General features: G+C 37.4%; 1 protein-coding gene across 2 annotated transcripts in view; it reads left to right on the top strand.

Annotated features, from left to right (window-relative positions):
- angpt4 (angiopoietin 4) overlaps nucleotides 1-14,757 on the top strand; it is a 61,590-nt gene that overhangs the window by 43,529 nt on the left and 3,304 nt on the right. For both annotated transcript variants that reach the window (XM_058778581.1, XM_058778580.1), the window contains 6 exons: nucleotides 4,998-5,119; nucleotides 8,860-9,092; nucleotides 11,531-11,643; nucleotides 11,760-11,861; nucleotides 12,760-12,926; nucleotides 13,017-13,147. In XM_058778581.1, coding sequence (XP_058634564.1) covers nucleotides 4,998-5,119; nucleotides 8,860-9,092; nucleotides 11,531-11,643; nucleotides 11,760-11,861; nucleotides 12,760-12,926; nucleotides 13,017-13,147 — 868 coding nt within the window. The remainder of the gene's footprint in view (nucleotides 1-4,997; nucleotides 5,120-8,859; nucleotides 9,093-11,530; nucleotides 11,644-11,759; nucleotides 11,862-12,759; nucleotides 12,927-13,016; nucleotides 13,148-14,757) is intronic.

The raw sequence follows: 14,757 nt of genomic DNA on the forward strand, positions 1-14,757 counted from the left end.
TTGTCTTCTATAGCAGCTGATCTGAAAAACAACAAATGTTAATATTTCTTACACACACACACACAAAAAGGCAAATGATGATTGATGATTTGTTTTCTATTTAAGAATGACAGAACAATGTACCTGGTCGGAAATATAGTCAAAAACCTTACCAGTCTCAGCAGTTTCAGATGTACTGTATGCTTTTATAAGCAACCCTTCTTACAATTTAATCTTTGTTCTTATCTGTAATGAGAAATATATATATTAGAAAATAAAGTCATAAGGTTGTCAAGCTTGAACAAATATAGACACCAATCAACCAACACTACCACAGTTGGGTGGTCAGCTCAAGACAAAGTAATTGTATGTTCATAATCATGGTTTTTCAAAGATCATTAACCTTATTACAATGAAGCCAAATTGTTCAGGAAATCAGAAATAAATATACTTCATGTTGCAAATAAAAGAATGTTAATGTTAACTAATTTTATTAAATTTTTTTCTGCCAATGCATGTGTCAAAAACATGACTGGTACAGACAAATAACATGAATTAAATACAAATCTTACCTGAAGTCACCGTGAGGTTCTGAAGCCAGATGCCATACACGCTCGCAGAAGCTGGTAAAAATAAGAACATACCGCTTTATGCCACAGTAGCTCCTCACTGCAGAACAAAGATCCAGGGGGCGGAGTTGGATCCACATCCAGGGGGTGGAGATTGGTAGGTTTAGGGGTGGGGATGGGTGGGCTTATGGATCAGGGGGTGGAAACGGGTAGGTTTAGGTCTATGTAAGGTGGGAGGTCTATCCACGCCCTGGATCTTGTGTTCTGCAGTGAGGACCATCTCCTTTATGCCATGGTCTGTCTGAATACTCGATTCTGATTGGCTGGCAGGTGTTGATTAAATTCGTTGAACTGCACAGGTAGTTCCAACGGCTCTGGTTCCAGGTCAGTTTAATCACGTTCTATATTAATGCGCTTCCTATAAACATTGGTAACCATAGTAACATACAATTACAGTTGAATAGTAATACAGATGAAAATAACCGTCATTTTTATCGTTCCGGTCAAATATTGCAGCACAAATATTGTTAACATCTTTAATATGTGAATGCTGGGAAATGACCATGAAAATGACCAAAAAGATTTGAATGCACTTCGCGGGTGGTTCTTCGCCTCCATGTCTTGCATTCAAATCGTTTAATGCACAGCTAGCCGTTGATTATCCCTTACATATTTTCTAATTAATTTCATAATTCCCCCAAAACAATTTGAATTCTGCCATCACTCACCCTTAAGATGCTCCAAACCATCAAAGACTTTCGCTCATCTTCGAAAGAAAATCGGAGATATTTGAATGAAATCTGAGAGATGTATGTCCCTCCGATGAAAAGATTCATCAAACATGTTCACGTTTCAAAAAGTTCATCGCAAAAAAACATCGCCAAAGTAATCCATATGAATTGCGTGGTTTCCTCCAAGCGCCCTAAAGAGACACGATCGCTCTATATAATATAATACTGTTTAGATTTAGACTTATATTCACATTCAAGGGAATTTAATTTACGAAGCTCTCTGCTGTGAGCTCATTATCATAAACACTCTAGTCCGAGGTGCCCTAATGACTACCGCCCTGTAGCACTCACACCCATCGTTATGAAGTGCTTTGAGCGGCTGGTCCTGGAACACCTAAAAGACTCTCTACCATCCACATTGGACTCACACCAGTTTGCCTACCGTAGCAATAGGAGCACAGAGGATTCAGTTTCCATGGCACTGCACTCTGTGCTCACTCACCTGGACAATAAGAACACTTATGCACGTATGCTGTTTGTTGACTTCAGCTCAGCATTTAATACTGTCATCCCAACCAAGTTAATAGCCAAACTTGGAGACCTGGGCATCAATACTTCAATGTGCAACTGGATTTTGGACTTCCTGACCAACAGACCCCAGAATGTTCGATCAGGATTCACCTGCTCCACATCCATCACACTTAACACTGGTGTACCACAGGGCTGTGTGCTAAGCCCGTTCTCTACTCCTCTTCACCTCCGACTGCAAGCCTGTGTATGGATCTAATTCCATCGTCAAGTTCACAGATGACACTACGGTGATTGGCCTCATCAGTAACAACGATGAGACTGCCTATAGGGAGGAGATCCAGCACCTGGCCACATGGTGCACTGAAAATAACCTGCTCCTCAACACCACTAAAACGAAGGAGCTCATCGTGGACTTCAGGAAGGAGTCAAGAGGCACACACGAGACCATCCACATCAATGGAATGGCTGTTGAGCGTGTCTCCAGTTTCAAGTTCCTGGGGATCCACATCTCGGTGGACATGTCGTGGAAAACCAACACCTCCAGCCTGGTCAAGAAGGCTCACCAGCGCCTCTTCTTCCTGAGGACACTGAGGAAGAATCAACTCTCCTCGGCTATCCTGGTGAACTTCTATCGCTGCGCAATAGAAAGCATCCTGACCAACTGTGTCGCAGTATGGTATGGGAGCTGCTCTGTTGCGGAGCGCAAGGCACTGCAGCGGGTGGTGAAAACTGCCCAGCGCATCACAGGGACTCCACTACCTGCCATCGAACACATCCAGAGGATACGCTGTCTGCATCGAGCTCGCAGCATCCTTAAGGACTCCTCTCATCCAGCTCAAAGACTGTTTTCTCTCCTGCCCTCCGGCAGGCGTTTCAGGTGCCTCCGGACCAGGACCAGCAGACTAAAGAACAGTTTCTTCCCTAGAGCTGTCTCTTTACTGATCTCTAACCCCCGTTGATCCACTTCCTCATATATAGCTAACTCTTCTCTCCTACCTCACATCTGCTTTATTTGCACTACTGAATGTAAATTTGCACTACCGACTGTTTATTACAGTAACAACTGTTTACTTTTGTATCTTGCACTACCATACCTAAATTGGATTATGCTCATTTGCACTGCCGACTGTTGTTTACATTATCAACTGTTTACATTTGCATTTTGCATCGTACGTCTAACTGTAATATGCAATCACTTCCACTGCACTTTTACACTAATAGCTTCGGTCCATACTCTATTGCACTACCTTAATCCACTGCTATATGCCTTATCTTGGCCTAACATATCATTGTATACTTCTATCTGTAAAATTCTGTTTATAGTAATAGCCATCTGTATATTATATTATATTGATAGTACATATTCACCTGTAAATTCAGTTTTTAGTAATAGTCATCTGTATATTTATTCACTATACATATTTACCTGTAAATTCTGTTTATAGTACTAACCATCTCTCTATATATATTTATACATATATTCAATACATATCCTTGTCCTGCACTTATTCAATCATTGTATATCCTGCAAGCTTGAACAAGTTTATAAACACCTAGCTTATTACAATTAATGTATCATGTAATGAACAACAGCCTAATCAACCAAAGTAGCATAACCCATATTAGACAACATATTTTAAATACTGCAATGGTTAATAATATTTGTAAAAAATGTTTTTCAAAATATCATACTTTTCCAAATATTAAAATTATAAATACTTAAATATTTAAAATATAACCATGTGTAGGCCTACTGCAATATAAAGGACATTAAAAACCTACTAAAAGTGTAATCATCTTGTTATGTTCTTACACAAAGTACACATAAAATATATTTTAAGTAAGAGTAACATAAGTGTGTTTTTTGTAAATACACTAAAACGTCACTAAAAGTATGCTTGTGTTTAGTATATTCCTTAAAAGTATAACTAAGCATATATTTAATACAAAAGTACTTCTATAATTTTTATAAACACATTAAAAGTATGCTTCTGTTTAGCATATTTCTTAGAAGTATAACTAAGCATATATTTAATACAAAAGTACTTCTAGTATACTTTTTAGAAATATATTAAAATGCAATTCAGTATATTTTTAATGCACTTCAAATAAGCATGTTGGGAATACAAATGTATTATAAACATACTACTTGAATTTCAAGTATATTTTTAATACATTTAATACTACGTCTTTTTCACCTGGGTGTCTCCAGACCTAAACCCTATTGAGCATCTGTGGGGCATCCTCAAATGGAAGGTGGAGGAGCGCAAGGTCTCTAATATCCACCAGCTCCGTGATGTCGTCATGGAGGAGTGGAAGAGGACTCCAGTGGCAACCTGTGAAGCTCTGGTGAACTCCATGCCCAAGAGGGTTAAGGCAGTGCTGGAAAATAATGGTGGCCACACAAAATATTGACACTTTGGGCCCAATTTGGACATTTTCACTTAGGGGTGTACTCACTTTTGTGGCCAGCGGTTTAGACATTAATGGCTGTGTGTTGAGTTATTTTGAGGGGACAGCAAATTTACACTGTTATACAAGCTGTACACTCACTACTTTACATTGTAGCAAAGTGTCATTTCTTCAGTGTTGTCACATGAAAAGATATAATAAAATATTTACAAAAATGTGAGGGGTGTACTCACTTCTGTGAGATACTGTATATGTATACTATATTTGGGGTCCAAAAACCACACTGAAAATCTAAATTCAAAATGAATTTAAACCTGGACATAAACAAAGTTGTTGAAACCTTCAAAATGTAAACAGAGAAATGTTAAGGAGGAAGATAAATGGAAAATGATTATTTTTTATATTCTGCAATGTCTAGGTCCCGAATCAAATGTAATGCTTGTTCAGATTCTTTCTTTCATTGAAGCTCAAGATACTTTTTGGAAGATCTAAAATCATGCTGGAAAACATCATATTTTGTTAGTATAGCTGCTTTAGTTGTCATTTAAAAAAAAAATTAAACATTCATATTCATGTTTTTATTGTTGTAGTATTATGTTATTTTAAAATGTTGTGCTCATTGTATAATTTGTAATAAAAATAGTACATTTTAAAGTTTAATTTAAACATTCTCAGACTTTAGGACCCCACTGTATCATGTCATATATAAAATCATATACCGTATGATAGTTTTCTGTAATTACCCATTCTTCATTTTATTGTATTCCACTTGAAGGTTATGAACCAGACATCAAGAATTGCAATTCAGTTATTAGAGAATTCATTATCAACAAACAAACTGGAGAAGGAACTCTTAACACAGATTTCAGAAATCTCCAAACTTCGAGACAAGAACAGGTAAGACTTTTTAATGAATCTTTGTTTATTTCTTACATTTCATTCTGTTTCAAATGCAGTCTGTACTATAGTGTTTTGTCTGGTAACTTAAAATGTACTTTCTATGTTAATGTTGGCAGAAAATGCTTGTCATAGAAAGAATTCATTTCATCTTCCACATTCATTTTATAGCTCTATACTCATACTGTTTGTCAACAATTCCCTTATTTTTGTGTCCATTTTATTTCCCCTATGAGATTATACGAGAAACATCAGACAAAATGATGCATGAATGAGTCATGACTGAGAACTGCATTATGTAATTGTGCTCATTACAACTCTGAGCAATAATATCTGTGCAAGTCATTTTTAAGGGTCAGATCGAGTCTGCATCTGCACGTTCGCACAGTGTACAGCAACTCTTGTCTCTCTTGTCGTTCTCAAAGCGATATTTTCCCATACTCGGCCAGTCAGAGAGCACAGCAGGGGTAAAGGCTTTGTAAAGGGAAATAATCAGCAACTTAATTGATTGTTTGTAATGTTTAATAACTACGGAGTAAGCACAGCACACAAAGCAGACCCCAGGCAAGTTTCCTTTGCACACTTACAAAGCCGGACAAAGGGTTTCCCAGAAAGCTTTGTACTTGACTCTCGCTAGATTAAACAGATAACGCTTGTTGTCATTCAACTTTGACGGCCAATTGAACTGTGGTGCTAGCGATGTTTTGGTAGCTGCATGGGGGCATCAGACATAATTATAATGGACCGCTACGTTACAGACGATTCAATATTTCATGTTTCCCGTACGAGTGAGAACAGAGAGTTTTCGACCTTTCCAAGGCAACTTACGGCGGTGCGAGCGAAAGTGTTCGTAATTGCTCCCAGAATTGATGTGGGTTTAGCGAGGGTCAGCTTCATAGTATAATAGCAACAAACAATTGCTCAGCATTGTGTACACATTACAAACCCTGGCAAGAGATTTCAGCAGTCCTTGCCAATCGATTGTGCGAAAACTATTTGTGTAATCAATCATGAACAATTTATAAACATAAGCATCGAGAACCACTGGCAACCAAAGCATGTTTAATGACTATCTACTGTAATTTAACAAAGTAAGCGTTCAGTTACATGGCTCGATGGAGTTTTGATATGCTTTCCAGTTATTTTCGGCCTCAAACCCTCGGGTGGTGTTATTTTTCAGCGCTCACACACACACACTCGCTCACTAAATCACACACAGATTGAAGCCGGCAGGATTTTGCGGAGTTCCTCAGAAACTCGTTTTTGTAGCAGTGGCTCATTGTTGTGCGGCTGTAAATTGTTTTGACAGCAGACGTGAGTGATTCAGTGCTATCTCCTCTGATCCAGACACTAAATCATGAACCTATAGTGCTGATGGAAATACCGTATCCCCATTTCCTAAAGGCCCAGAGTTCAGTCTTGTTTCACATGACACAGCAAGCCACTAGACAGTAGCTAGCAACAGCTAGAGTAACAATCTAACAATAATCGGTCATTTCAAGATTTTAATGTATGACATCATACATGCTGATATATAATGCTTATATCGATGGCACTTTATATAAGCTGTGGTTTATGCTCAAAAAGTTGTTATTTACATTTTCAACCAAAAAACAGAAAATGTTTTATGCATTTTGGCTGTTCATTTACATGACAATGGTGTTTTGGAAGCTTGAAAACACAACCATTTGAAAACAATACCATTATTTGTGTGAACTATGAAAACATGAATTTGTGATAACGGTCACATCATATGCATGCACATCTACTGGCCTGGCATGCTTAATACAGCGTTTTCAGTCATTTTTACAATGACTAAATCAGTGGTTCCCAACCATGTTCCTGGAGGCCACCCCAACACTGCACATTTTGCATCTCTCCTTTCTCTGACACATCCATTTCAGGTCTTGGAGCAGTGGTCTCAAACTCAATTCCTGGAGGGCCACAGCTCTGCACAGTTTTGATCCAGCCAGCTCCAAATAACACCTGCTTGCAAGTTTCTAGCAATGATGTTCGATCCCAGAGAACGCATGCGCTCATAAAATGTGCATTAAAAATCATGATTTTGCATGATTCCTGTAAGGGGTAGGTTTAGGGGTAGGGTTAGGTGTGGTCATTCGTACGAATTAGCCACCTAGTAAAATATGTACGAATACTGTGAGATCGGTGTAAAAAGTCGACACATTGTATTTAAATAAACACGCATTTTGATTGGTAATGACAGTCATACGTCATTTCATGACGACAGACGCAACACGAGACTTTCATTATTTTTACGCGTGCTAGAGGGCGCTTAACTTTAAAACGTAAATATAGGTCGTAATAAGGGCTTGCACAAACGACCTATAGGGTCGTTTTTTGTTGGAGGACAGGCTCTTTGATTAAGGAGACAAGGAAAACTTGCAGTATTGGGGCCTCCAGGAACGTGGTTGGGAACCACTGGACTAAATCATTTTTTAAAGGGGTCATCGGATGCCCATTTTCCACAGGTTGATTTGATTCTTTTTAGGGTCTTAATGAAAAGTCTATAACATACTTTGGTTAAAATTTCTCAATGTAGTGTAAAAAACACTCTTTTTACCCTGTCAAAATCAGCTCTGTTTTCAGCACTCTGTTCTAGTCCGTGTTGCTTTAAATGCTAATGAGCTCTGTTCACTCCGCCCCTCTCTTCCGTAGGGTGACGTGCAGACTGTAAACTTCAGCCGCGAAACTGGCTAAATAGCACATTATTAGTAAAGGCGATTTGTAAAGATTCATAAAAAACCCTTATTCTCACTTCTTCTGTAGACGAAGCTGGATCACGAATGATTTGCGCAAACAAAGACATATTTAGGCAGATCGGGGGTCAGCAGCGCACATTAGCATTTAAAGCAACATGGACTAAAATGGCTTACTAAAAACAGAGCTGATTTTGACAAAAAAAAAAAAAAGGTAAAAAAGGTGTTTTTTACACTACCATCGACAAATTTTAACCAAAGTATGTTATAGACTTTTCATTAAGACCCTAAAGAATCTTATCAACTTGTGGAAAATGGGCATCTGATGACCCCTTTTAAAAAAAAACACTGAGTGGATTTTTATCATTATAGGGTGGATGTGTACACACACTTCCAGCATACATTTATGTTCAAATAACATGTAAAGTGAATTTTGCATCCGATGACCCCTTAAAATGTTTTTTGACAATGTTGTTGTCTGTCTATAAAAAATTTCAAAACACACACACACACACACACACACAAGAATTATGCAATCGTTGATGTGTAAACGTACCCTCAATTGCATTTTCAGATGTATAGGGTATTCTAGCTGCTAGGGTGGTTGTTAAGGAGTTCAAGGTGGTTACTAGGGTATTCTAACCTGTAGCAAGTGTGTTTTGGGCAGTCGCTAGGGTATTCTGACCTGTTGCTAGGCTTTTCTGGGCAGTTGCTGACATCTTAAAAGTAATAGCACAATTATTCTCTATAGAATGTCTAGTACAAGTGGTGAGGGATAGGTTTAGAGCCAAAGTTTAATACTTAGGTCTAAATGTTTAATATAAACCCCTATGGTTGCAAAACACCATTATCCATCCTATTGTAGTCCCAAGGTAGAGGCCCAAGGTCTCCATTTGGCATTCATTTCTTCTCTATCTAAGAATTTCTCAGAAACATCTGGAGATGCTTTGAAAAAGTGTCTTTTTGACTTAAACTACTGGTAGAAGTTTTTTAAACGAATGCATTATACATTGTTTCCACCAGTCATTTGGAGAGTAAAGTCTTAGTCCTGGAGTCGAAGCAGAGGACGGAGCTGGATGACATGAGGGAGGAGAAAGAGCGACTGCAGGACCTGGTGAAGAGACAGACAGCTGCCATTACAGCTCTGGAGAGACAGCTGAGAGCGGCCAGCACCAACAACTCAGCCCTGCAGAAACAACATCAGCAGCTCATGAAGTCCGTACACACACTTATTGGCATGGTGTCTTCTGGGACAGGTAAAAATGCACACTTTCAAAGCAATTGTTCACCAAAAAATGAAAATGTGTTAAAAATGTACTCATCCTCAGGCCATCCAAGATGTAGATGAGTTTGTTTCTTTATCAGATCATATTTGGAGAAATGTAGCATTACATGACTTGTTCACCAATGGATCCTCTGCAGTGAATGGGTGCCGTCAGAATGAGTCCAAACAGCTGATAAAAACATCACAATAATCCACACCACTCCAGTCCATCAATTAACATCTTATAAAGTGTAAAGCTGCATGTTTGTAAGAAACAAATCCATCAAGTGTTTTAACTTTACGTCATTCGTTCTGGCCAAAATACTGTCCATAATCCATAATAGCACTTCCTCCAGTGAAAAATCTATCCTTTCTGGTCCTCTCACATCAAAATCCTTGATCTGTGCATATTTCTGTGCTGATTCAAATTTTTACTGGAGAAAGCAATATTATGGAGTATTTTAGCTGGAAGCAATGGTTTAAAGTTAAAAACGTCTTAATGATGGATTTGTTTCTTTCAAACATGCAGCCTTTGGCTTCACAAGATGTTAATTGATGGACTGGAGTTGTGTGAATTACATGTGGATTATTGTGATGTTTTTATCAGCTGTTTGGACTCTCATTCTGACGGCACCTAGAGGATCCATTGGTGAGCAAGTGATGTGATGCTATCCCAAATCTGTTCTGATGGAGAAACAAAAGCTACATCTGGATGGCCTGTGGGTAAGTTTTCAGCATATTTTCATTTTTGCATGGACTATTATATAAACACATCTACAAGCTGTAGTTTTTCTGTTTACATGTGATTATCATCATACATTGTGGTATATTAGCTCAGGATATTAGTCTACCTCAACCTTGATTGTCTATCAAGCCGTAGAAGTGCATGATGTTGGTCTGTTTCACTTGAACGTATGTCATATTATGAAAGCTAAAATGCCTTTCAAATGCCATGTCATGTTGATTTTAATGTTTCGATTAGATTTGTTGCATCGCTGCAGAATTTCACTGTCTGATAGGACAGAAAAATGACTCAATACCCAGTTAGAGTACGAAGTAAGGTTACTTGTCTGAGAATGACAGACATGTCTGATTCTTGGGCTTACAACAGCTTTTAAATCTGGTGGCAGATTCTTAACATGACCTGAAAGTTCTGCTTAATTAACTGTGACACTAATGATAAATCGAGCCGCCGTGATTCATGGAGAGAGAGGGGATAAGCTCTCGCTAGTGATGTCTTTGGCAGCGTGCTCCCATGTCTTGGATGAAGTTCACATGCGTCACAACACGCACTGATAAGCTAAATCAAGACTGCAGCATTTTATACGGACAGAAGACATGTCAGTTTATAAATGTCTGCATGGAGACATCGAAGAACCAAATGTACCAAATTTTCTAAATAAACTCTCTCTCGGATGCTTGACAAGCAAACATTGTGTTGAATGTTTAAATGACTCATCCTAAAACTAGACCTCTATGGACTTTATATTTGAAAACTTGAGGTCATGTAATTATTATAAATCTTGTTCTTTTGACAACAGAAACCACATCGTTTTGTTTTGTCACACTGTGTGGCAAATCCACAAAACAACTTTATGTGATGTTTCAGCGCAAAAAACTGCATCAGTGTTATTTTAGTATCATTGAGATACTATTACAGTTTTTATTCATATTTAGAGTTGGCTTTTTAATTTTAGATTTTGTTTAAGTTTAGAAATTTTGTTGGGTGTTTTTTCATGTTTATTATTATTATTTTTTATGTATTTATTTCTTATAAAAATTTTCAAAAATGTTTTTAGAAATTTCAGTTTTAGTTGTCTTGGCAACTAGCTGAAAATAAGTCATCTTAAAAATATTTTATTACATTTTATTTCAGTTAAAGTTAATTTATTTCAAGTAAAAAATAAAAGTATGGTTTTAGTTTTTTATGCCAATGAGGTCAATTACAATTCAAATAGGTGTTATTTTAGTATAATTAATATGCTATTATAGTATCTATTATTTTGAATCGATATTATATTTTCCATTTTAATTTAAGATAAATGTTTTTGTCACTTTTATTTATGTTATTTTATTTTTTATTTTTTTAAATGTCTGTTTAATTTTTATTAATGTCTATTTCAGTTTTAGTCATTGGCATTTAGCTGAAATAGAAGATTTTAATATTTTCTTTTTTTTTCTGTTAATGTTTACTTTATTTCAGTAAATGTTCTTTAATATTTTTAGTTTGTTAATAACACTGAAAACAGCTTCATGGGACACAACCGTTTATTATACTAAATAATATGGAGTCTGGATTCACATACGAGTGCAAATAAGAGTACTTACGTTAACGGCTGTGTCACAGCAGTGTTTTGTTGGCTGATTGTCTTTCTTACCTTCCGTTCAAATCAATTCTGAACCCCAGAGCCTCTGTGTTTTCCATTACAGGCTTCTCATCAAATGAGCAGCACTTCAGAGACTGTGCCGAGGCCTATAAATCCGGTCACAACACCAGCGGAGTCTACCACATTTACATCGGAGACATGACCAAGCCAACCAAGGTGTGGGATGCGTTCTTTCACAAGTATGAGGAATCAGTGTGATGTATCTTGGCTGTGACATACAGAACGAGGAATGTAAGAGAGTGAGACTGAGATGTTTCATATGCTTCTGACAGGTCTTTTGTGATATGGTGACAAGCGGAGGTGGCTGGACGGTGTTCCAGCACAGGGCCAGTGAAAGTGTGAACTTCCAGAAAGGTTGGAAAGACTACAAGCTGGTGAGTGGACCTAAACATTAAAAGATTGCATAACATTTACAGTTGACTGTGCAGAACTTCCTAGCATCACATCAGTGTACAGACAAAGAGAACTTGTTACATTTCTAGACAATGATGTAAATCCCTATTGATTGTGTTTAAAGAAAATGGTGACATTTAAGAAATGTTTTTCTGCCTGTGCTGGGAAGACGTGATTAAAGGTTTGGCGTTATTCTGAGGACATAGACTCAAAAACCAGCCAAAGCAGGATGAAGCACGGCGGCTAAAATTGTACGTGACAGATTGGCGTCATTGGCAGTAGCTGAACTGTTTGGTACATTCTGTATTTAATAGTGGCACATTCTGCTGATATTTTAAGCGCTTAAATATGCTGAAATGGACTGAAAACTGGCAGTTCTTTGAAACTGCAGCAGTGAAAATCAATACTGCAATTTTCTACATTTTGTTAATCTTGCCAAATGTCATTGTGAGCCTTCCTTTCTATAAAAAGCTGAAAAGGATGACACTCTTTTATGGAAACAAAAGACTTAGAGTGTACCGATTTATTTCAAGGAAACAAGAACAGCTGTCTTGTGTCTAATGCTGTATTTCATTTAAAGTTGGATATGTGATATTCCTGCTTGATATGTAACCATAAAGTGTTGTCCAGTAATAAGATCGAGTAGAGATGATCAGTTGCCTTGTTTGCACAAGGAACTTTGACTCACTGATGCATTTTATTTGCATTGAAGTGTGTATAATTAACTATATACAATCTTATGTTTGAAAATTTCCTCCCAAGTTTCAAAGTTCAACTTCAAGTGCTGTTTTATTGCTTTCCCAAATAGGAAGTTTGAAATCCTGACTTTACAAGATGAATGGAATGCAGCATTGGTTTCATTATATGTTGTTCTCACAGGGATTTGGTGATCCTAGTGGAGAGCACTGGCTGGGTAATGAGGCTGTTCACCTGATCACCAGTCAAGCCCAGTACTCCCTCCGAGTGGAACTTAAGGACTGGGAGGATAACGGCGCCTATGCTCTGTATGACAAATTCCAGCTGGCTGGGGAAAAACAGCAGTACAGGTAACACCTGTGTTAACAGAACGACCAAGATTGATATTAACGATAGACTTCTTGACAATTTGTTACATCATAATATTTCTCTTTCTTCAGACTCTTGCTAGGGAGCTATAGCGGAACAGCAGGACAGCAAAGTAGCTTGGCATCAAACGGCACAGGCTTCAGCACTCGCGATGCTGACAACGACAAGTGCGTTTGCAAGTGCGCCCTCATGATGACCGGAGGTGAGCTACTGCATGTGATCTCGTTGAAAAACACAGTTATGAAGAAAATTGTTATAATGTTAAAAGTACTTAAAGGAATGGTTCACTCAAAAATGAAAATTTGATTTTCAGAAATTTGGAATTACATCACTTGCTCACCAATGGATGTTCTGCGGTAAATGGGTTCATAAGACATTAACTGATGGACTGGAGTGGTATGGATTACTTGTGGATTATTGTGATGTTTTTATCAGTTGTTTGGACTCTCCTTCTGACGGCACCCATTCACTGCAGAGCATCCACTGGTGAGCAAGAGATGTAATGCTAAAGTTCTCCAGATCTGTTCTCAATGATACAGCATAAAAAGCATAGCTGTTTTTAATAATATTGTAGCTGAGCAATTTGAGGTAATAATGCAACACACTCAGACATGCTCTCCTGAAATGTCCATGCATTTTATTAAAAAACTGATTCATTTTAGTGGATTGGATGATTCAGACAGTTCATTTAAATGAAGTGACTAAAAAATGGTTTGAAGTTTGATTCACCACTTCATTTGATATCCCCATTTTATGTCCAAATAGTGAAGTCATATCATATCATATCATATCATATCATATCATATCATATCATATCATATCATATCATATCATATCATATCATATCATATCATATCATATCATATCATATCAGTCAATACAGATTGTTTCAAAGCAGGTTCACAGCTTTAATAAAGAGGAAAATAACATAATCAATGATGCAAACTTTTTCAAATATGAGACTGTAAAGTAGCCCTGAGAAAGACAATAGTGTCATCATTCAGCTCAGTATTGATTCAGTTCAGTTCAATGACTGTATAAAGTTCATCAGTTATAAAACAAGTTGTCAAACAGTATCAATGTCGCAAAATTAATCAATTAATAAACTAATTTGATTCAGCTATAAAGCAGTTCCACAGAAGACAATAGAATCAGAAAGTTTTGTTCTCATCTGATAGTGTCAATGCAGTCAAATAGATGATATTACTGAATATTACTTATTACTTAGAGAATATTAATATTTATTGCAATGATTAAGCAAAATAATAGATTTAATAGATTTAACAGATATTGAATGTCCGTCAGTTAAGTTGTTTTTTGCATCTTTAATCCCGTTGACAAAAACATGAACAAAGACCTTGATCTTAGATTATAAACAGCCTTGTCACATCCTTGATCGTTTGACATAAAATACTTGTTACGTAAAGACTAATCTGATTGTAGATAGGCACTCAGCAGTGCTTATTGAATGCAAGCCATCTACATTCATATCCTCTCAGTCACATTTCTTCACTTGTGGCCTGGATGTGAAGCTGAAACGGTCATGCAAAATCCCTCTGATCCTCTTCTAATCGAAGAAAACGCAACCCCATCGCAGAATTATGTAAAACACGTCCAGGGTTCAGACGCACGTTCAACGCCCGCTATGCAAACAATTTACTCTATGGCTGCACTCGACTGCAGATCCCACACCTCTGGGGTCCAAGATAAACAGCTTTTAATAGCATGCATTACGATTGATTTTGAAAGTTGTTGGAGATAATTACCGTTGAACCGGCTGGAGACCTTCGAGTGCCCTTTATGTTTGCATTT

This window comes from Onychostoma macrolepis, chromosome 06, assembly GCF_012432095.1.
Source record: "Onychostoma macrolepis isolate SWU-2019 chromosome 06, ASM1243209v1, whole genome shotgun sequence".
NCBI classification, from domain to species: Eukaryota; Metazoa; Chordata; class Actinopteri; order Cypriniformes; family Cyprinidae; genus Onychostoma; species Onychostoma macrolepis.